This window comes from Rhincodon typus, chromosome 5 (genome assembly GCF_021869965.1).
Source record: "Rhincodon typus isolate 14 chromosome 5, sRhiTyp1.1, whole genome shotgun sequence".
Lineage (NCBI taxonomy): Eukaryota > Metazoa > Chordata > Chondrichthyes > Orectolobiformes > Rhincodontidae > Rhincodon > Rhincodon typus.
Window position 1 is genome coordinate 117,989,970 of NC_063336.1, and position 24,465 is coordinate 118,014,434.

The window sequence follows — 24,465 nt, forward strand, 5'->3', positions numbered from 1 at the left end:
GCAAATCTATGTTCACACAAAAGCAACAGTAATCCCTACTGTTTAATGTGATCAAACCTGATTGCATTATTAAGTTTGAGTTGTATCTATATGGAAGGAATGTTGTTCTGTGGCAAGTGGTATCACAGTTGGATGAGATTATATGACACTGATTCTAAACCGGCTGTAAATATGTTGAAATGCAGGGACTCATAATTTCAGCTTGGCAGGCAAAATAAGCTAAGAGCAGGATTTTTATCCTAGAGTTGGATAGTGGGAGTTGGCTACTAACTAGAGCTGGGAAAGATTTGGAGATAGACACTGGGGGTTGCCAAAAGCTGAGATAAGCTGGTTAAAAGGTTATCCTCAGTGGTCGGGAACTTTGTCCCACTAGTTTTATTTACCTTATGTCCTCTAACCCTCATCCCTCAAACTCCCATACATTGGCCATGCCCTGTCCATTAAAATGTGCTTCACCCACCTTCCTTACCAGCCTGTGCACCCCAAAGCCAACATACACTCCAAGCCAACATTTGCCCCTACATCTATTCCTTGCGGTATATCTCTAAGACTCTATGACTTGACGTGTTTATCTTTTGTAAATAAACCATTGTGTGGCTGACAAAATAGATCTAAGAGAAAGAGTTGTCAAACAAACGTATTTATTTTTCCCTTGTACACAGCAATTTCAATAGCACAATGAACGGCTGGGCTTTAACGCAAGTCTCATTATGCATTATTGGCCCTGCCTTGCCCTGAAGATTTGGGAGCTGGGAATGGGGATAGGAATCCTTGAATCAAGCTCATTTTTTAAAAAAGTCTGACTGTGAAATTGAAGTTCTGGAAGCAATATTTTATGCATAAATTTGTTTAATATGTACAATTGTTCTGCAGTATAGTAATTAAAGCAATGCTTAGTTTTGAATGAAAATATATCTTGAGGAATAATTGTAATTTTATGACAATTGAGACTGTATAAAAGAAATACAAGTAAATAGGAAATGTGAATATAAATAGATCAAGATTGAGCAGCAGAATGGCTAATCTTCAGTCTTTTGAAAATTGATGACACAGAACATTATTTCTGTTTCTGTCACTATTGATTCTGCTGTACCTGCTGAATATTCCCAGCATTTCCTATTTATATCCTAGATTATTCCTTTATTACATTTGGGTGTCAGTGAGAAGATAATCTATGTTCTGAGAGAGAACAGGAGCTATGAGGGTAATTTTTCTTTTCTCACTGTTGAAACCAATACGAATTTAATCTTACTTTAACCCTGAAAGAAAACTTATGTAGGTGGGAAGTGGATGTTATAGTTCACAAAGTTAATTGTGTTATTTTGACCATAGTTTCATACAGACCAATTATAAACTGTTTGGCTATAACTGTGTTTATCGAATAGAATAAAAGGTAAATCCTAATAAATAATTTCAGAAAAAGGATCATAATGCAGTTTGACTGCAGAGTTTCTACATGCAGACCTCCTGTTATTGAAGATTAAGCTACCTTTTCATAAGTTTGACCAATTAAATTTCACAGCTTATTATTTAATTTTCTACTACAGGACAGAAAAGCTTATTCAAAGTGCAAAATGTTTCTATCATTTTATCGTGTAATTATTCCATTTTGCAAATATCTAATTTTAAATTTGTTTTGAAATTTAAGTTTTAGTTTTAGGAATATATCTCCTAGGTAGTACATTAAAAAGATCAGAATAGCAGAGACTGACTTGCATCTCCACTGCTTACAAAGTGCAGTCCAGAAAGATGTTGTTTTGGGGATTACAGCTAAATTAGTTTAAAAGCATTTAGTAAAATCCTGAGTTGTAACATCCATTAACTTCACCAGATCAAAGAAGAAATTGTAACAGAATGAAAAGTCAATTTGAGGATAACTGAGCAGCATACATTGTCATGGAGCTGGTTAGAGCTTATTAGGAAGGATTTGTGGTGTCAATTTATCTGTTTGCTGGGAGAGATATTAATTACAGTTTGTGGTTAACAGCTAATCAAGACATTGCCAAGTAAACGATAGATAAAACTGTATTGTAAATAGAGTAAAACCCGAACTTCATCTTTCCATACATGGAATATGGATAAGGCTTAATCTCAAATTAAATATTGTTAGTAACAGAAGCTGAATGATTGTCTAGTTTGAAACTGGTGGAGGAATATACAGGATAGGCTTCACAGACTTACTGCGAAAGAAAATAACCAGCAGATTAGCTTGGAAGTGTTGGAAACGTAACCAGAGCCAGGAAGCAATAGCTTCACAGTAAGAGAGGGGGAGTGAAAGTTTTACCTCTGTGAATACTGTAGCTCAGGAAATGTTTCCAGAGGACTGTAGCATATTTATGGGTGGTCTTATGAGAAGTAAATAACTTTAAGATTCCTGAATTTTCTAAAAAATTCTTGGGGGTAAATAAGAAGGAAATCTAGATGCTTAACGATATGATTTATAACAGTGTATGTTAATATTGTTTAGTATATTTAATTCTCTTATATGTAGGAATATTTGTTTTGTTAAAAAATCATTTGTGGCATTGTTGTATTTCTTTATAAATGGATCATTATACCTGCAAAATAATAGGGATTCAGAACAGCTTCATTCAATTAAATATTGTAAGGTCCACTTTTCAGTATAAATGGAGCATCATTTTAATAAATAATGTGGAAAATGATCATGAATTATGAGATAGTTGTGCTTTTCTTATGAATAAAATTAGTGCAGTGAGTGTCATTATCACAGAATTAAAAAACTGAAGGCAATCATACATTTGTTGCTTAGCAGTGCAATTTTGTATAACATTTTATTGAGGTTTAACAGACATACAGTCACAAATAAATGTACCGGTATAAATTTTGAGCAGTTACATTAACCATCCTTACAGTAACAGTCACATAGCAGGGTTACACCTTATATAATCATAATATCAATGATGGGTGTGGGTATATATATATTAAAGGAAAGAGATGAGAGAATACCTCATTTTAATATTTAAAGGGATACTGTCTTCATGAAAAAGTGTTTGGCAAACCTTTTTTGTTTGGCGAGAAAGAAATAGGCATGCACCATTTTGAATCATGATGATATCATGAATGACTGATTCAGTGATTTTTTTGAACAATTAACATAATTGCATTATGAGTTCGTAAACAAAAAAAGTTTTCTCAAAATACTTTTTTGTGACATCAGTGCCCCTTTAAGATAGTTTTTCTGTGCACTGGAGTTGCCATTAACCCTGGTGTGATACAATGTGCTCCAGAATGGACTCCAAATTTATCACAGCTAGATTTTTATGTACTGAGTACGTTTTTAAGCATTTAAAAAAATATTTTGTACCTCTTTCCCCCCGTTAGATCCTTACAGTTGCCACCCTTTAGCACCATTATGCTTTATTCTTCAGTGGAGAGGAATGGACAGTTCCAAGCTGTGGAGAGTTGCTGTGCTAGGATCACGCAGCAGAAGGGAAACTTGAATGGGTCAGGTTTTCTCCTGATTTTTTTTTCTCTATTGAGCTGGAGCTTAATGCAGTTCAAAAATTCCTAACTGAGCAGTCCAGTCACAAGCAAAGAAAAATTTCCTTCAAACTTGCCCTCTGACAAATATTTAAGCATTGCAGCAAATAGGCTGCTTTACCAGTTATGAGTTAGATATATGCTGCTGGTTAACAAAACACTATGATGTTTGCAGCACATTAAAATGCAGAAACTGCAAGTTAAAATTAAGATCATTTATATTGCTTAAGTCTGCTTTCTTAAATTGGGATCATTTCGACCATTTTTAACTGGCAGCTCAGAAAATGCCCTAAAGAATTTTTAAATTTTACTACAGGACTAGTCCCTGCTTATTCCAGATAATTGCACTTTTTCTATTAGTTGAAGATAAAGAAACAGTGGTATAATGTATGAAGAAGGTCACAGCTTGGAGCTCTCCACTGTCCTGGCTGAAGAAAAACAGCACTGAGGCGAGCAGTCATGTTAGGGAAAAATGGTAAAAATTGGGAGAGAATATAAATAGAAAAATATATCATTAAGGGGGTGGGGCCTTATATCTGCTGGCTACTGGAGTTTCAAGAGTTACCCCAGCCCTACATTTTTTTTTAAACTTAATAAGTATTGGTAATTAGTTACTAATCTGAACTAATTGTTCTAATTGGGATGTTATTTGGATACAGATTTTACAAGAAGCTCTTAGTCTTATTGGCATAAACATTCCCTTCTGACAAAATTGGATGCTGTAGAAGAGGAGGGAAAACAAAGAGCTTTTTAGTCCTTCAAGTTGTTACCAGTTAAAAAGTGCTTCCCCAACTATAGGCTAACGCTGCTCCGAAAGGAACAGATTTGCACAGGTCATCTTCAATCATTATCTTTCATCAACCTTTTTGGACATGTTATGACACTTCTCAGGGGCAGGTGGGACTTGAACCTGGACCACTGCGCCACAACAGCCCCCACAGGTCATCTTTAACATTTCATTCTCTAATTTTATGTTGATTGTGCAACAAGTGTATTATCTAATAAAATCAGCACTTTGTAACTCAGTACTCTGGATAATGTGACGCACCTGGGACCATTTGTACTGGGAAACATGTCCACAATGAAGTCAGCAGGTAAGCAAGGAGGCAGCTAAGTGTGGCCACCCATGTGGTGAAAAAACTGCAGTGTTACAAGCTTCATTTCCCCACAGCACAGCAGCACACAGTTTAAAACACTAGGCAGAGAATTGGTTTCTGAGTAAATTTGCCAAAATGTTGCATTTGATTCCGTTTACTGGATCAGATGCACATATCTGAAAAATTAGCTTTCAGGACAGCAGAGTTCCTTCATCATATGAGAAATGGAAATATTGGAGTCTGAAAATGTTCACATACAGTACTAGAAACATTTTTCCTAGTGTGCCAATATAATAAGCTGTTTCTGAATAAAACTTATGGAATTTTCTTTTTGCTCCTCAGCAGCAAACGTCCTACTCAACTAACTGATTAATTTAAGGGAACCAGGTCACACAAAGGCGTGATTTTATTTCCCCTAGATGTCAGCCAACTGGATCTACAGTAGAAAGAAACAATATACTAGAAGAACAAAAGAATACACAACAAGCCGATACACAACCGTGTACACTTTGCACAAAAAAACCAATACATTTATTCAAGTGTTCTCCAGCACAAGTACATCAGAAAGGAGCATTTTGGGCATTGAAAATAGGGTGGAGGTTGACTGCTACAGCTGCTCCACATACTGACCTTTCCATAAACAGCTATGTCACGAGCAATACACTGTAATACAATATTCACTGAAATACAATCTTCAGTGAAATCTCTTAACTTTGAAATGCACATTATCATCAATAAATATTATCAAAGTTATAATGACAGTAAAATGAAGAAATAAAACCAAAGAAATACTGTTTGCTGCGTGGAATGTGGAAAGAAAATGCACTGCTGCTGGGGATCAAGCAAATACATATGTAACAGTAAAAGTATTAGCAAATTTACTACATTGTCTTCAATATGAATACATGATTCCCACAAATAAGCACCAACTACGGCACTGTCTAGGCTAAAACACATGAAACTGATTTTTTTTTCTTTTCAAGTACAAAGTTAAAATGCCTTTTTCTTTTCTTAAAAGAGTAAAATAATAGTGCTTTTCCTTGACTATGAGAACTTAATAAATCATTGTCAAGATAGCAGATTTCTTTCAATATTTCAGAAAAAAAATGTGTAGCACCATATGAATCGACAACTGCTTCAAGGAAAACTGACGGTTGTGTTTGATCAAGTACTGACAGCAGAAATACGATTCGCATAAACAACTTATAAACAACAAAAAAATGTAGATTAACAAAAAAAAGCTAAAGGATAAGGAAGGAAATGGGAACAAAGGAAAAAAAAAGGCAAAATTACACCATCAAGCTGCACTGTATTGACTTGCACCTGATTATATGCAGCTACAAGGAGGGGTATTTCCTGGTATAAAAGAGACCCCTTAGGAAATTTTAAAAAAATCAACCAAAATAAAAGGAAAACACAGATGTAAAAAATTCATCAGTCCTTCAGTAAAAAACTGCAGCCTGTCATTTAGTTTTGGATGACCAAACACATCACTGCATGTTGGCTGGCTATTTGTGCTGCCTATAAGTGACCTGTTAAGTTAAGCACCAGGCCTTAGCCCAAGGATGAAAGCTTAAGAAAAAAGCACCATTTTCTGTTATATATTTTTTCTTATTGTACAAACATGATAGAAAAATTACAGTCATGGCAAAAGTCCTTAAAAGTGACTTCTTGAGAAAATGAAAACATTACTACATTTTCACACTCAAGCCACTAAAGACCACCTTAACAACATTAAATGTTGCTCTTTCCTGATTATTTTACAATTCTGCCTCTTGTAAACGGTAAGGCAACATCAGAGCTGATGTTTTCAATCACCTTTTGTAAAAGCACCATTGCAGAAATTGTTGCACAGTAGTACCTTTTTCGAACAACTATCAGTGTATTGTAAATGAGAGGTACTGGCAGCTGATATACTGTTTCTTCATGGTTTCTGGTTGGAGGCACCTGAAGTATTGTATAATATTTGTATGTAGCGTTGATTTTTTTGCTCGAGATAGATACCAGAAATGGTGCTGGTAAGGCAAGGCTCAGCTGGCTGACTTGATGTTCCAGGCTCTGTTCAAATCCAGCTTCTTCTTGCTGCTCCTATCCACCTACACAAGGCAAAATTGTCATTTTCCCAGTGCTGCAAAGGATTGAACAGCCTCATCTCAAGTACAGCTTGAACACAACATAAACAATAATTATAAAATCACCCATTAAAATAGCTGAAATTAAAAACATTTAAAAAATTAAATAGGATAAAAAGGATGACATTTAAAATAGTGAAATTAAGTAACATCTAACAGAATGTGACTTCTTTTTCCTTGGAGTAAATTAATTTCTTTCCTTTCTTTTAATAAGTTCCTTTTCTTCTTTGTTTTCAAACACAGGCAAAATATTCTTTCAGTGGTGCAAACAGGTGACGTATGACAGGAACACTCCAGGATCTCCCGAGAAGTCTTTGTCGGGCAAGGCGGCTCATATTGGAGACATCTGTGTAATGGACCGGGAAACCAAACACCCTGAAGAAAAAGTGAAATACTTCTATTGTCAACAGCATTACAATGAAGTTTCATTCTAATGAAACCTATTTCAAGATTATGAAAAATATGTCCATTCATGCATGCATAGATACATACGTTGTTGTAAATCAACGAATTGATATGGGAAACCTGAGAAAATGCCAGATTGAAACAAGAAAACTTTGTACGGCGTTTCACTAAAAACAGCTGGTTTGTGAGCCAGTTCACCTAAAAATACCTTCTCGTTCCAGAAAATGAGTTCTCATTAGGTGATTAAACATTTAATAAACCAAGAGAATGCCAAGTATTTCCATACCTCTGACTTTCAAAGATAACGTGATTTGGTACAAAGAAGTAGCAATTTGTTTTGCACATTGTAATGGTGTGAGGCTAAAATACTTTTTTTGCTGTAAGCTTGAATTTACCAAAGCACTGTTCTACTGAGCATTTGCACTGTGACAAGTGGACACAGGGTATGAAGAAGGATAGTTTGGTTTGATGAAATGGAAGAACTTAAATGGAAAACTGAGATTGTTTAAAAAAAACTCAACCTTAATCCTTCTATCCTCAGAAATTATCATCCACCTGCAACCTCCTTTTTTTTTCTAAAGGCATTGTTGCCTCTAAAATCCATGCTAATCCTTCCTGCAACATCATACTTGAATCTCTCCCTGTAACAGCGTTAAAATAGCCCTAAACAATCACAGATCGTATCTGTTGGTAGGATTAATGGACTATCTTAATTCTCTCAGGAGCTTTTGACAAGTTAAATCGTACAGTTATCCTCTGATGCCTTGGGTCTCTTGTACAGTTCAATGGGACTGCCATTGCTTGGTAGTCTTGACTCTTGCATATTCATAGTTAGATCATTTTCAGCATTGGCTTCTTTTCCCATACACAATATTACCTTTGGATTATTAAGAATATATCATTGGCTCTTGCTCTTTCTTCGCTTTCCACATGCCTTGGTAATTAAATCTTACATGTTTGCAGCTGAAGCCCTGTTCTATGTCCCTTTGATCATGCCTAATATTTCTTCTGCCTCTGCGTCATTTGGTTGCTTGTTTCATGTCAAGTCTAGAATGAGCTTCAATTTCCTCCGATGATCAATTTGCAGTCACATGGCAATCATTTTGAACTTGGTGCGAGGCAAAGTATGTAGCTCATAGCCCAGATTTCAAATGAATGAGGGAAGGTTTGACTTCAGTTCAGAATTTTGCATTCAGATGCTCGGTGTAAGACTGTAAGACACATTCACTTTATACTTGGGAGTTGCTAACATGACTGATGTCGCTGTTAGAGATGGAAGAGAACATACAATGAGAAAGGAGTAAGTAATTGGGATGAAGCAACTCATCTAATGTGATCTTTGCAGAGGTTGAGACTTCAGTGTTTGTGGCCATCAGGAGCACTGTATAGTGGCGTCTACTACTCTCAAACTCTTCCTTGAGATTGTGCTGTAGGAACTTTTATATCTATCTGAGAGTGTAGACATTTGGTTTAATATTATTTCTGACAAAGGATCACAGGACTGAACACGAAATCATTGAAGCCAGTGACAAAGGCAATGTAATAAATGTAATGGCAGGGAACCTTATTCTTCCTATAGATTGCACAAGTCAAATCGGCAAAGTGGTCTGGAAAATGGGTAAACATCTTTTCCACATCCACCCTGCCAAGTTGCCTCAGGATCTTTCATGTTACAATCAAGACTTGCTCTTACTCTTCTAAACTTACTCTTCTAGCAAATACAAGTACAGCCTATCCAACACTTCCTCAGAAGACATCCTACTCACTCCAGGTACATAAACATTCCCTGAACTGCTTCGAATGCATTTACTCCCTTCTTTAAATAAGGTGACTGGTACTGTACACAATACTCCGGGTGTGGCCCCACCACACCAATGCCCTGTATGGCCAGAAGATAACCTCACTACTTTTGTATTCAATCTCCTGACAATCAATGATACCTGCTTTTCTAATTACTTGCTGTACCCGCATAGTAACCTTCTGTGATTCATGTGTAGGAAACCATGATCCCTGTGCATCTCAGAGCTCTATAACCGCTCATTTTTTAGGTAATATGCTCTTTTTTATTCTCCTTACCTAAATGGACAATATTACATTTTCCCACATTATCCATTTACCAGATCTTTGGCCGCTGACCTAACCTATTTAGATCCCTGTGCAGACTCCAGATGTCCACTTCAACTTTACTTTCCTACTTACCTTTGTGCCATCAATAAATTCTGTCCCTTCATCTAAATAATTTCTATAAACTGTAATAAACTGTAGAATCATGGAAATGGTTACAGTGAGAGAGATGTTCTCTGAAAGACCAGTCACCTTGTTCCATTTCCCTGATAAAGTCAAGGGATACAGGAAATGGACAGGAAAGTGGAATTGAAGCTGAAGGTCAGTATTGATCATGTTGGATGGAAGAGCAAGTCACTCCTGTTCATTTTTTTTAACCTTCTGTACTCTGTTTTCACCTGTTCTACACTAAGATAATGTATACCTTTATCTGTTTTTTTCAGTGGTGGCAGCTAGCTTAATACCTGCACATCCAGATGGTCAAAGCAAAGCAGATTCTAGGCCACAAAAGATTATTCAACAAGTGGTAGATCTCTCATTAAGCCCATTCATCTTCAGCTGCTTCATCAATAACCTTCCTTCCATCATAAGGTCAGAATTGGGGATGTTTGCTGATGATTGCACAATATTTAGTAACCTTCACCACTCCTCAAATACTGAAGCAGCTCATATCCAGGCTTCAGTTGTTTAAATGGCTACCAACATATATATCACTCAAGAGCCAGCTAATGACCCTCAAACAAGAAAGAATCTAACTATTGCCTCTTGATGTTAATGACATTACCAATGCTGAATCCCCCAGTATCAACAATGGCTTTAGCTTGCTTTGTGACATCCTGTAGTTGTGAAAGGTGCTACATATGTGCACATCCTTTTTTTAGTAAATTAAATGTGCCAAGATATATGCTATGTAGAAATGATTAAGAATTCATGTGAATGTTGCACTCCTGGGATAGTAGGAAGGAGGAATCTAAGTGAGTGTCATCAACAATTGGAACCTATGCAGGCTGAAGTAAGAAAAATGATACACAGTATTGAATTATTGAATTTATCAGGATGATTTTAAAAAAGGAGCCCCATAAGAAAGTAAAAAAGAGAGATTTCAAGCTGTGCTAATAAGAGATAAATTAGTAAATGAAGTAGAAAATGGACTGAATTTTACAGCACATATTCATAGTCTTATTTGTTAAAGCACCATAGTTTAAAGTCAATGATAACGGACACGTATGCATTCAATTATTATAATGATTCAGAAAGGGAACATCTTTGAAATAGTATCCGTAATACAGCTAAATTCAATAGAAGATTTGAAGGGAAGAATGGACTGCAACACATTTAAATTTTGTGCTTTTAACAAGACCACAGGCAGTCCCCAGGTTGTAAATGCATTCCATTCTGGAGTCGAGACTCAGGTCGATTTGTTTGCAAGTCAGAACACTACACAGGTCAAAATAAAGGAGCCGTTCCTCGTCGAATCTTTAAAATTACTCCCCAGTATGGGATCACATTCATAAATATGAGCGTTCCTAAATCGGTGATCCCTTGTAATTACAAAGTCCAAAGGAAGAAACTGATTGCAATCAATTTGGAAGAAACTGTTAGCTTGTTTATCTATAGTCTGGCAGTAAAATCTGTTTAATTTTTACCCAAGAATTTGAGAATGTGATGTATACCCCTCCAGAAGATGAAAATTTCAGTCAAGTGAGGTATTTGTAAAGGTAATAAGAGTGTTATAGATATATGAGAAGGGAATTTGGGATCAAAAAGATCTGCTTGTTTGCCAAAGAGAGTATAGTGGGACATCTACTTACCATCCCAATCCCATCATGATCATAACAAAATTTCTCACCGGTTCTACAGGAGAGGAGGCTGACTTTAAAGGGATAGCAGCATCCCAAGATGGAAAGGATGATCTTAGTTTTAGATCTTGGCCTGGTCTGCACCCCTAATAGTAGTGTGTAACTGGAAGAATTTGGTTTTTTAGTTGATGCTCGGCAGACTATCATTCCCACTCCTCCTTTGCAGCCCAGGAGTTGGTAGGTTTAGTGGCTGAAACACAGGGAATCAATCATAGGGTCTACCTCCAATGTTCTATGGTCACATATCCTCTATTGCTTGGTTATAGGAATTTGAATTTAATTTGGATTAGAGATGTGGCCGTAGAGCTCTCTAACCATTGTTTCACTAGTGTACTGAATCATTTTGCAGTGAAATCCAATTCAGACAGTTGCTATGATCAACAAAATGATACAGTCTGCTCAGGGGGCTGGACTCTTACTCTTATGTACGACTGGAGAGATTCAAGTTGTTGTACAAATATTCTAAAGGTTTCTGTCAAATTTGCGTGTAAACTACTGCTCAGAGGACAAATAACTAACATGGTAATGCAGTCTGAAATTGATGAATTGGATGTGGACTTGCAAAAGTTTGGGTTTTGAAATTATCTGGAGTTAAACTATTCCACATCTGTGTAATTGTGTCATATTGACAGTGAGAGGCCTGTATCCTCCCAGTATCTAGAAGTATAAACTGGGATTGGGTATGAGCAAAACAAACATACCTTTCCATTTCAGTGCACCAGAGAATGTCTTCCTTCTCATTCATTAGGACTGGGAAATGCTGGTCTTTGCCCTGCTTGACAGAATTAGATCTAGTGGTGATGGTTCGCACTTTGTTGAACTAAAAGAAAAAAGTTATGCTTAAAACCAAAAGAAAATTGAAAGAACAATTCAAATCCAAAACTAGTGAGATGAATCTAGCTTTACATTTTACAAAATAATGAGGAACTATAATACACGCTTTGTTTATGTTTCATAATGCAACATGATCTCTAAGTTTCAAACCACTTTAATGTTCCACAGAAATAGAAAGCAAGTTAAACAGATGCAATTTTTGGAATTGAGCACATAATTAAATAAAAAATAGCCAAGGTTCGATATTTTCTGATCTGATATTTTATGTAACATTGTCATTGACAGTCAATGTTCATTGATGGGAAAAGAATTACATGCTTTCAATACGTTTGCCCCATTATAATTTTGGAAATGATACAATACTACACAATAATAATCAGAACCATTAAACCAGAATGGAGGCAAAAGATTAATGTTGTTTCCTCTACATTATGCGTAAGGATTGGATCCTTTTTATGCAACAGAGGGCAAACTTGGGAATATTTAAACATGGAATTTAGATTACCTAAAAACACTGCTGAAATCTGAACAATGTGAAATATGGCACATAGCCAAAAAAATAGTTATGAGTTTGAGATTCAAATTTGTCAAAAGTTATGCTCAGCTTCTGTTGGACAATCTTTCTTACTGAGTTACATGCAGTTCAATATATGACCTAATGTTTAGAGTCATGAACGTGGGAGAGGCAAACAGATAGATTTAGAAATACTTGTAGAGGGCTTTTTTATATTTTTACAATTTCTTTATGTTAGTATATATTTAAGGAAAGCACAGTGTTAGGGTGGTAATCTAACACAAAGAAAACAAAGAATTATGAAAATTATTAAGAATTCATAATTTTATGAAACCTGGTAAAGCAGGCACTTGTTAACATTATTCCCACAGTGGAATGTTCTGACTTCTTACTAAACAATGGAGAATTCAGAAAATTGAGCATGCCAAGTGACTATAATCAAAATAAATTGACATCTGGTATGGAATTGCAAACATTTGGCAGTATTTGTACAAATGTTCCCAAGATTTTAGTGGCAGGATCATAATGTGATTCTTAATTTTAATAGGCAGTTTCTTGCCAAATTTCATTAATCCATGCAAAATGTTCCAGCAGTTAATATCCTTTGATCTTCTCTAACACACTAGCAGCAGAAACACTGTGGGAAAATAAGGTTCTAACAATGCTGGCTGTCCCTTTCTGCTCAGGCTTTGATGGGGTTGTGGGTGGTTGTCATGAACCACGGTCAGAAAGGTATTCCTTTGTATTACCAGCAACTCTAGTGTTGAGTTGGTGGAACAATTGAAAATTGTGCAAGAATAGTAAATGTCACATGATTAATGTATTGTGACAAAGACTGGTTACCATACATTGACTTGTAAGAGCTTATTTCCCTGGTCCAAGATGAACTAGACTGAACTGAAGGGCCTTCTTATTCACAAATACTGCTGCCTGGTGTCCAGGTTCCCTTATGGCAAAATTGTACAGTCAATGATGCCCTGGCCATAAGGAAAATCAGCACTCCTTTAAATCCCAAACCTTCTCACATCGACTTGGTGGGGGGAGAGGGGAGAGGATGTACTGCTTAGCTCTGACAAAGGGGACATTGATGAGTAATTGAATGTAGCTGTGTACTAGCATGTGTGGAGAAGGATTTTTGTAGCAGGCTGGAAGAAGGCAATGGCAAAGAGGTCAAAGACTGTAGTGTATGTGAGAGTCACTGGTAAAGTTTGGTTCCTAGTCTGCAGTCACAAGTCCTGTTGCAGGAGGCTACTTAAATCTGTAAGAGCCTACCTGAAGAAGAGGAGCCTGCATTGCTCTTCAGATGGAGCCAAGGAACTGTGTTTAAGAGTGTACACCCTGTTTGTTGGAAATGTCCCCTATGAGTACCCATCCTCACTAACCTCAGCCCTCACTCTCCCTGCCATCCTTACCTGCCGCCTTTTAATATGCTGAGCTGTTGCTGAAGCTGAGGGGGAGACTTTCCCACAGCTGTTGGAAGCCCAGTGCCAGGACCAAATGGAGGTCAGGCTCCTGCACTTGCTGGTGCAACCATGGTCCAATCATTCTAGAGATGGCCTCCTAATTAGTCATCCCCAGAAGCCATCAACTCTGTTGGTCCAATCAGATCCCTCCCATTGGGAGAGGTAGTTGCTGCTGAAGTAAATTAGGGATCATCTGTGCCCATATCTGAAGTTAAAACGATTCTGGGCAAAGCTATAAGACCCAATAAAGTGAAGGGGAAACTCCTCCCAGTGCACTGTTAGGGCCATCGGTATGGCCTTTCTTGTCCATGCACCTATCACAGTGATGTGAAGCATCTGGCTCAATAGTCCCCTAGCTTGCTGCAAGGAAGCTGACTCCCTGGAAACAGCATCTTCCACATACAGGGCGAGGACTGCTCCATGGGCTGCAAAATTTCACAACACCCACAGAATCGTATCTAACTGGGGCTGTATTCAGTCCAACTGGTGCATGCAAGTCAATCTAGATCCCTACCGCCCATGAGAAACTTCCTTTTAATGTCCCAAGGCTTCTCCTCACTAAGTTCCTGGATCAATCACAACTCCAAGCCCATCATCTTTAGGTGGAGAACATTTTGCCGTATGACTCTATCTTTAACAATAACTCTGGGAAGAATGGCACACACGATAAGCAAATAAAACGTATTGAAGGCAAGTAAGGTAAATAATGACAGAAATAATGATAATGTAAAGTGGAAAATCTCCTGGTGATCAAAAAGTTACAATAATACACAGATCCTTGGATCAAATTACATGCAGATAAATTCCCCTTTAAATACTGTTTCAATGGTTCATGTTGGGCAGATAGGGTTAAAATGTCCCATTATATTTCAGGAGGACCAAATAGACTGGGGCTATTTTCCTTGGAATGTTGAAGGCTGAGGGGTGACCATTATAAAATCATGAGGGGCGTAGATAGGATAAACAGACAAGTTCCTTTCCCTGGGGTGGGAGAGTCCAAAACTAGAGGGCACAGGTTTACTGTAAGAGGGGAAAGTTTTAAAAGGGACCTAAAGGGCAACTTTTTCATGCAGAGGATGGTGTGTTTATAGAATGAACTGCCAGAGCAAGTGGTGGAGCCTGGTACAATTACAACATTTAAAAGGCACCTGGATAGCTATATGAATAGGAAGGGTTTAGAGGGATATGGACCAAATGCCGGCAAATAGAATTAGATTAATTTAGGATATCTGGTTGGCATGGACAAGTTGGACTGCTACATTTACTGCACATAACAAGAATCACCAGGCTTCAAAGTAATTTTTTGCAAAAACTCTGTGGCATTTTGGAAGTATTGATATGACCTATTATAGACATCAGCCCTTTATTTTATCAATGGACAAGATTAAACAAAATGTTCCACAGTTTGCCTGTTGAACACTGCCCATTTGATCCAAATAGGAGGTAAGCTACTGGTGAAACCTTTGGAGCTTGAAGCCTTAACTAAAAATGAACAGGTTGATGTGCTGACCAGAATTTCCAGGTTAACAAAATATGAAGCAAATTTTAGTCCAAACACAGTTGTCGTTGTAAGGAAAACACACAAGTGTTGGGCAAAATAACAAGACATTTAAAATACAAACAGAAGGAGCTCATTTCAAAATTGTAGGTCAACTTGGTACGACAAATTCCTTTGAGAGTCCAGTTTTAATTTTTGCTTTCAAATTGGAATACCATGTTGTTAGAAAAGGTTGAACAGAAGAGTACAAGATTGAATAGCAACATGCAGAGGACTTTAACTGTAAAGAGTGATTGTGTAACCAAAAGCTTTTCTTTCTTGGCAAGTTGTGACTGAAATTTTTAAGGCTTCATTTGGATTATACAAGTCTAAATTAGCTAAATTTTACTGGTGTACACAAAATTCCTGAACCAGAAATCATAGATTCCAGAAGAGGAACATAAAATTACATCAGCTCTTCAGGTCAAATTTTGTAACAGAAAGAGTATTGTAAAGTTACAGATTGAAACTGTGGGAGGTTTGAAGTTGCTGGCATTTGAACGGGTTCACGGCAATAAAATGATAAAAAAAAAAGGCTTTGGAAAGAAAGGGGTTTAATCATTTGGATGAATATCTTGTCCTATCTAAAATGAGTTGCTGAGATCCTGTAGTTTAATGGCTCACAGCAGCAGCCAGACTTTGTGCAGATCCTAGTGAAACACCTGGGAGTTGGAAATGAGAGCTGGGATGGGGGGAGGCACATACTTATGCAGAAGGCAAAATGTCACTTTTCCAATGGTGGGATTAAAGTTGGAAGGTAAGTTGGCAGTGGGTGAAAGGTGGTTTGTGGTTCCTGACAGCAAGCAGTGAGAGACTATTTTTACATGGATTAGCATGTTGTGCACACTCATTAAAACACTTGGTTGTCAGGTTAAATGGTATCGTTGTGATTAAGTTGGCAATAAATGAGAAACATGGATAAAGATGGCACGAAGCAGGTGAGGGAAGTTTCCTGATGAAGGGTCTAGGCCCGAAACGTCAGCCTCTCTGCTCCTATGATGCTGCTTGGCCTGCTGTGTTCATCCAGCCCTGCACCTTGTTGTCTCGGATTCTCCAGCATCTGCAGTTCCTACTATCTCTGAGGGAAGTTTCCTGGTAGCTTTAGAATGAGTACCAGCTGTATAGGGAATTTTATTGGACCAGAGAGACGAGGCTAAGTCCATGAGATGGTTATTTAGGAACTCGGCACATGGCTATCCATGGAAGGAATGTGGCAGCTATTGGGAGTTTGGGTACAGCTGTTCATGGTGAAGAGAGTAATCATGGCTTAGACATCTGAGGGAGGAAGGGTTGGATCAGAGTCATTCAAGGAAGGACGGTAGGGAACAGAGGAAAGGAGTTGGATGACACAGAGAAAGTCAATTTCTGTTGAAAGCAGTTCAAGCAGGACAGGGAAGATCAAGCTTAATTGGGAACAGGTCAAGGATGACAGGGTGATCAACATTGACAGTTCACAGGTCAAGGGCACTGGGGAGTAGTTCTACGTTAAAATTTGATCAAGGGTGTTGGTGGCATGGCTTGAGGGTCACAAAAGTCAGGATTAGGGTATTGAAGGGAGACTAGTGGAGGGAAGGTCAAAGGTGACTGAGATAGAGGGAGGATAGAGTGATAGCTGCAACTCCAGGTATAAAAGTGTGGCGAGGAGGAGTGGATAAAGTTCCAAATCCATCTCTCAGGCAGGCAGAATGATACTGCTGGCTTTCATGTGGAAGATACCTATTTGGATGCTGCTTAAATATAGTGCCTGCACCTTCGACCATCTTGGCTGCAAGGTGGGCAATTTCCTGACTGCCACTGCCACACAATTGGCTGAGTGCCTTGATTGTGCACAGCTAATTGGATGGTTCCCATGTCATTCTGCTCAGCTACCTGTTCTGCTTCTGAGCAGAAGTCCTTCTCAGTTGTGGTTTCAGCATAAGGACTCTCACCACTGCAACAAGATTTTGCCCTGGTATTGTACCCACTGTCAGGTTATCATGAAATAACTGAGATGCATCATGTTTTGGATTTCATTCAGAGCATCAAAAAAAAGTGAAAAACATTATACTTAGAACTGAAGCAATCTCCTCAGTGTCGATCGTAACTGGTGCCAGTACATCAAGAAGATAACAGCAAAAAGCCTGACCTAAATAGCCTGAAATTTTTTGTCTAGCTATTTATTGTCCCATCTCTGCCATTTTGAGTATAGTTGTTACTGCAGTTGCAGTTGCAAAATAATCCTGGAAATAAAAAAATTAAAGCATTAATTTGAGAGCTTCAACTTACAAGCAATTTACTGACGCCAATTTGATTTCACCTAAAATATTATAATGACAATTGACTGTCATTTACCAGATCCCACCAGACCTAACTAACCTGTTACCCTAGAATGAGAAGCCAAGCTAATAGCTAAGAATGCCTTAGTGCCTTCTTGATGTCACCTGCAAGCATCACGTGAGATACTTCAGTTTATATAAAGTTCTGAGGTGCATCTATCACATGCAAGATGTTACACTTCTTCAGAATTACAAAAGCAGTTCAGGAATTTACAAACAGTTGACAACCTAAGATCTAGATTGCAGAAACAACCAAAAGAAAGGGAGATCTCTTTTCGGAAGAAACAGATTGTGCAAAGCTTTTATAATCTACCTAACATGAGTGAGTCTCACACTAGATCCACAAGTATGACAGGCCTGAATTTTTCATGCAAGTTCCCTATCAAAAATGGACCAACTAGAAATACTGCAGTGTCATCTACTGAATTTTTACTATTAGTATGTCAGGGCTTGCTATTCATTGTCATTATTCATCATCCAAACCCTCAAAATCCAAACTTGTCATAATCTTGTACACCTTTATCAAATCTCTCCTCAATCTCTACTGCTACAAGAGCAGCCCTAGCTTCTCTAGCTTAGCACCTACATCCTCCTGTCCTGAAATTATTGTGATAAATCACTTCTGAATCCTCTCAAGATGCGAGAGGTCCAAATATTTGTTGCCTTGGTCCTTCACAGGTTTGGGAGGTGCCAAAGGAGGTTTGGTGAGCTGATCCACAACATCTAGCAGATGGTTCACACTGCTGCTACTGTGCATCAATGGTGTAGTGGATGTTCAACTGCGTAAAGAGGGTGCCAATCAAGTGTCCCACCTGGTGTCAAGCTTCTTGAATTTTTGGAACTGCATTCATCTGGGCAAGTGGAAAGTATTCCATCACACTCCTGATTTGTGCTTTGTAGATGGTGGACAGACTTTAGGGAGACAGGAAGTGAGTTACTCACTGCAGAGTTGCCAGTTTCTGACCTGCTCTGTAGTCACTGTGTGTGTATGGCTAGTTCAATTCAGTTTCTGGTCTATGATAACCTGCAGGATTGGTTATGGGGAAGTTTACAACGGTGAAGCCATTATACATCAAGGAACACTGGTTAGATTCTCTCTTGATGGTGACACTCATTGTCTGGTTTTTGTGTGGCATGAATGTTACTTGCCACTTGTCAGGCCAAGCTTGGATGTTGTCCATGTCTTGCTACATTTGGGTAAGGGCTGCTTCATAATCTGAAGTGCTGCGAATGGTGCTGAGCATTGTGCAATCATAGTGAACCAACCTCACTAATGACCTTATGATGGCGGGAAGATCATTGATGAAGCAACTGAAGATTACTGTGCCCAGGGCACCACCCTGTTCATGGCCTGCCATGGTGTCTTTGGAAGAGATAACTGACTTCCAACTGCTACTGTGCATCAATGGTGGAGGGACTGATCCTTTGTACTAGGTATGCTCAATTCTACCCTTGGTCTGTGTCTCTAAACAGTATCACCTTCTTTGTCCTAATAGGACCCATTCCACCTCAGAGTCCCCACTTAATATTCATAAACTGGTTGAAGACTTTTCAGAAATCTTTTACATTAATTGTCATTTTATTTTCATATTTATTCTTAGTCACACTTTCTTCTTCATTTTCTCTCTCAACCAATTGTATCTGACATTTATAGTACGTATATTAGTTCTACGTCAGGGTCTACCAATCATTATCAAGTTCACCAGGTTCAGCTTGTCTGAATGGATAAAAATGCTGAACGGATTTGAAAACATCAAAATCCATAAGTCAAAAGCAAATCTAGTCCAGCGCAAATATCTTATCTTAAACCCTGGGAATATCTAGGTCAATTAAGTAATTTTGAAGTTCTTGACATTTTCATCTTAGGTTGTCAATTGCTTGTAAATTTTTGAGCTGCTTTTGCAATTCTGAAGAAGTACATTATCTTAAACGTGATGGATAAACCTCAGAACTGTACATAAAATACAGTATTGCTTGTCTTGCTCGCATGTAGTCTACAGATCCACTGAGACATTTTAGTTGGGTCTGGTGGGAATTTAGCAAATAATAGCCAATTGGAATTATAACATATTTTAGGTGAACTCAAAGTTTCGTCAGCAGGTTGCTTGTAAATTGCAGGCCTCAAATTAATGCTTGAATTTTTTTGCCCTTGATTATTTTGCAACTGCAACAAAGTGTGACACATTGGAATTCAGTGAATGGAATATAACAGACATTTGCAAGATTTAAGACATTTTCATATACCAAGCAATCAAAATAAGAATAATCTCCTGTGACATTGCTTGCAATGAATGAGAAGATATACTGTTTTAAGATGAGGATACATTTACATGAACCAGGTGGAACACAGAAAAAAACATGCTGTACACAATACTCAAATGCGCACAAATACACACAGTTTAATTACACTGCTACAAATAGATAACATGACATTTTTAGTCTATGAACACTTGAAAACAAAGCTACAACACAGCTATTGACTGAAGGAGTTGACATACAAATAAATTAGGAGCAGAAATAGACCATACGACACCTCTATCCTGCTCCACCACTTAATAAGATCAAGACTGACCTGATAGTGGTCTGATAACCTCTGACTCCCTTATTAATCAAGAATCTATCTACTTCTGCCTTAAAAACATTCAATGATCTGGCCTCCATCGGACTCTGGGGAAGAAGGTTCCAAAAACACTCCATGTCACAAGAGATAAAATTTCTCCTCATTTCCATCTTAAATGGAAGACACTTTATTTTTAAACAGCCCCCTAATTCTAGTCTTTTGTACAAAGGGAACGATACTTCCAGCATCTGTGATGACAGGGTCCTATCAAGATCTTCTATGTTCCACTTCTTATTAATCTAAACTTTAATGGATATAGACCCAAACTATTCCTCAATAAGGTAACACTCCCATCCCAGGTAGTTATCAGTCTAATAAGCCTTCTCTGACTACTTCTAACACATTTACACTCTTTCTTAAATAGGGAAATGAAATCCGTACACAATACACCAACATTCTACATAACTCATAGCAAATCATCCTTACTTTTATGTTCCATTCCCCCCTTACAATAAACAACAGACCATTTGCCTTTCTAATCACTTGCTGTACCTGCATATTACCTTTTTATAACTCATGTACCAGTCATGCATATCCCTCTGCACCTCAGAGCTCTGCAGTTTCTCTTAATTTAAATGATATGCTTTTTTTTTAGTTTTATTGCCAAAATGAACAATTTCACATTTTTCCATCTGCAGTATTTTTGCTCACCCACTCAACCAATCTACACCCCTTTGGAGACTTACCCCTTGTTCTTCACAACTTACTTAAGAAATACTGAAAACTTGAGCTACAGAACTACCTGCATCCCTTACCAAGTTGTTCTAGTACAGATACAACACTGACATCTACCCAACAATGTGGTAAATTGCCCAGGAATGGAAAATGCAGGACAAATCCAAGCAATTACCATCTTATAAGTCAACTCTCGATCATCAGTAAAATGATGAAAGCGATCATTAACATTGCCATGAAGTTGCATTTGCAAATGAATAACCTGCTCACTGATGCTTAGTTTGGGTTCTGCCAGGGCCAGGTGATTTTTGTCCTCAGTACAGCATTGATTCAAACATGGACAGAAGAGTGAACTTAAGAGATGAATTAAGAGTGACTGCATTTAACATCAACACCGCATTTGACTGAGAGTAAGAAAACTGGAGTCAGCAGACACCTGGGGAGAATGGTCTGCTAGTTGGTATCATACCCAGCACAAAGGAAGGTGGTTGTGGTTGTTGGGAGGTCTGTCATCTTAGCCCCAGGACATCATTGCAGGAGTTCCCCAGGGTAGTATCCTCAGCCCAACCATCTTCAGTTGGTTAATCAATGACCTTCATTGTAAGGTCAGAGCGGGGATGTTCTCTTATGACTGCACAATGTGCCATTGGACCATTTGCAACTCCTCAGATATTGAAGCACTGTCATATGCAGGAAGATCTGGACAACATCCAGGCCTGGACTGATAAATAGCAAGTAACATGTGCGCCACACATGTGCCGGGCAATGACCATCTCCAACAAGGGAGAATCTAACCATCATCCCTTGCTGTATAATAGCATTACCATCGATGAACTCCCTGCTAATAACATCCTGGTGGGGGGAGATACCAGAGACCAGAAACCAAACTGGACCAGCCATATACATATTGTGGCTACAAAAGCAGGTCAATTTTGGAGGAAATTCTGTGGTGAGTAATTCACCTGTTTCCCCAAAGCCAGTCCACTATCTGCAAGGCACAAGTCAGGAGTGTGACGGAATACTCCCTACTTGCCTGGATGAGAGCAGCTCCAACATCACTAAGGAAGCTTGACACTATCCACAACAAATCAGCCCACTTGATTGGTATCCTTTCGCTATGTTCAACATTCACTCCCTCCACCATTGATGTACTGTGGCAGCAGTGTGTACCATTAACAAGATGCACTGCAGTAACTCACCATTGCTCCTTTGACAGCACCTTCCAAACCCATGACCACAACCATCTGGAAGGACAAAGGTAGCAGATGCAGGGGAATACACCATTTGCAAGATCCTCTCTAAACCACACACCATCTTGATTTGGAACTAATTGCTATTCCTTTAGTCGTCACCGCGTCAAAATCCTGGAACTCCCTTCTTAACAGCATTATTTGTTTTGTGACACCCCAAGAACTGCAGTATTCAAGAAAGCTGCTCACTGTCATCTTCTCCATGGCAATTAGGATGGGCAATAAATGGTGGCCTAGTCTGCAAAGCCCATATATATGAACAAACAAAAAAAAAACTTCCTATCTTTGCACAATCAACAAATTTAGCAACCATACATTCAGTTCTATCATCCATGCCAACCACAGCCTACCAGCCTGAAAGTGACCCATTCATGTCCATCCTCTGCTTCCTATTAGCCAACCAATTCTCTACCCATGCTAATATGCTCCCTTATTTACCATGAGCTCTTATTTGTGTAGCAACCTTTGACATGGCACCCTGTCAATTTTCTTTCTGGATATCTAAGGTCTGGACATCCAGTGTGTGCTATTTCCCATCATGCTTGTTATTTCCTCAAAGAACTCTAAGAAATTAATCAAGCATGACTTCCTTTCCCAAAACCAATTGAACTCTGCCAGACTGGTGGTTAGATTTTCTAAGAGCTCTGCACATTTCCACATGCCCTATCTTTCCCTAATAGTAGATTCCAAGATCTTCCCTTTGACAGATGTTAGACTAATAGGCCTATAATTTCCCACTTTCTTGAATATAGGAGTCATGGTTACCATTTTTCAATCTGAAGGGACTTTTCCAGAATCTACAGAATGAGGGAACATAGAACAGTACAGCACAGTACCGGCCCTTCAGCCCACGATGTTGTGCCGAACTTTTACCCTAATCCCAAGGTCTATCTAACCTCCACCCCTACCTTGTACTATCATCCATATGCCTACCTAATAGCTGCTTAAATGCCCCTAATGAGGCCGACTCCACTACCCTCTCCAGCAATGCATTCCACGCCCCGACCACTCTCTGAGTAAAGAACCCACCTCTGATGTCTCCCCTATATCTACCTCCACTCACTTTAAAACTATGCCACCTCATAATAGCTACCTCTATCCTAGGAAAAAGTCTCTGGCTGTCCACTCTATCTATACCTCTGATCATTTTGTACACATCTATCAAGTCAAATTAAAAGTAAAACCGGTGCAGGTTTTTAGGTTCTGTTTCCAACAGTCAAAAAAGAAGATTTGGGAAAGATTGAGAACAACAATTTTTAACTGTGAATTTAGGAAAAAAAGGTGAATCTGTGAGGAACTGGTCAATAATGTGGTTTTGTACAGCATGTTTTGGCTTTTTGATTCTGGCTTTGAATTTGCCCAGGATGATATTAAAGTTTCCTTTCCTTTTGGCTGTAACATCCCTGTGTGTACTGTACGAACCTACTTCTCAATACTTTCAGTACAAAAAAGGCCAGTACCTGAATTGGAGACCGCACTCAAGTCGCTGGGTATATTTAGTGGCCTTATTATGTGGAGTGAGCTCCTCCCTGGCCCTGGGAACATACTAGCAGCAGTGGGAAGAGGTCGTCATGTGGCCGGTAATTAGCAGTAAATGGCCTCTCTTGGCCTCAGAGCAAAATACTAGTTAAGTCAGGCAGGTAATGGGCATGGGAGCCCCTGCAATCCTACCCAATTTCATTCCCACCTCTGCCTCCCTGCTTGCTTCTGGGAGTGCATAAAATTCCTGACATAAACATGCACTCCCAAGAAACTTCACAACAAGCATGTGCGTGTGATGTAAAAAAAATACATTCTCAAACTATTTGCACATATATCATTGAACTGTCAAGTATTTGTTTGTAGAGCGATCTAAAAAGCACAAATAACTTTGACGTCAATATTTCCACAATTTATGTTTAACAAAGTTGGATATAATACTGATTGGTAACATCATGTAAATAGCTAAGCTGCAGCACAGTGCAGCATCTTTGGATTCTATCATTCCAGAACATGACTGCTTGGTTTGCATTCAGCAACACTATCGTCAGTCCACAAAATATTTTACTTCCCTCTGAAAATCAAAATACACACACATAATCATCTGTGCAAATGCATCAAGCATCATATAAGCATTTTGGGCATGTAGTGTTGTCCTAAGTATTATAGGAAACCAAAGAACCTTGCAGGAAATAAGGTTAATCAAAAGATCAGCACCAT

General features: G+C 38.5%; 1 protein-coding gene across 4 annotated transcripts in view; it reads right to left on the reverse strand.

Annotated features, from left to right (window-relative positions):
* Positions 1-5,103: 5,103 nt before the first annotated feature.
* dnmt3ab (DNA (cytosine-5-)-methyltransferase 3 alpha b) overlaps positions 5,104-24,465 on the reverse strand; it is a 115,960-nt gene continuing 96,598 nt past the window's right edge. For 3 of the 4 annotated variants that reach the window (XM_048596634.1, XM_048596633.1, XM_048596638.1), the window contains 2 exons: positions 11,760-11,878; positions 5,104-7,105 (listed from right to left, as the gene is read on the reverse strand). In XM_048596634.1, the coding sequence (XP_048452591.1) occupies positions 6,964-7,105; positions 11,760-11,878 (261 nt within the window). In that variant the 3' untranslated portion in view covers positions 5,104-6,963. The remainder of the gene's footprint in view (positions 7,106-11,759; positions 11,879-24,465) is intronic. The other variant, XM_048596637.1, reaches the window with a different exon arrangement.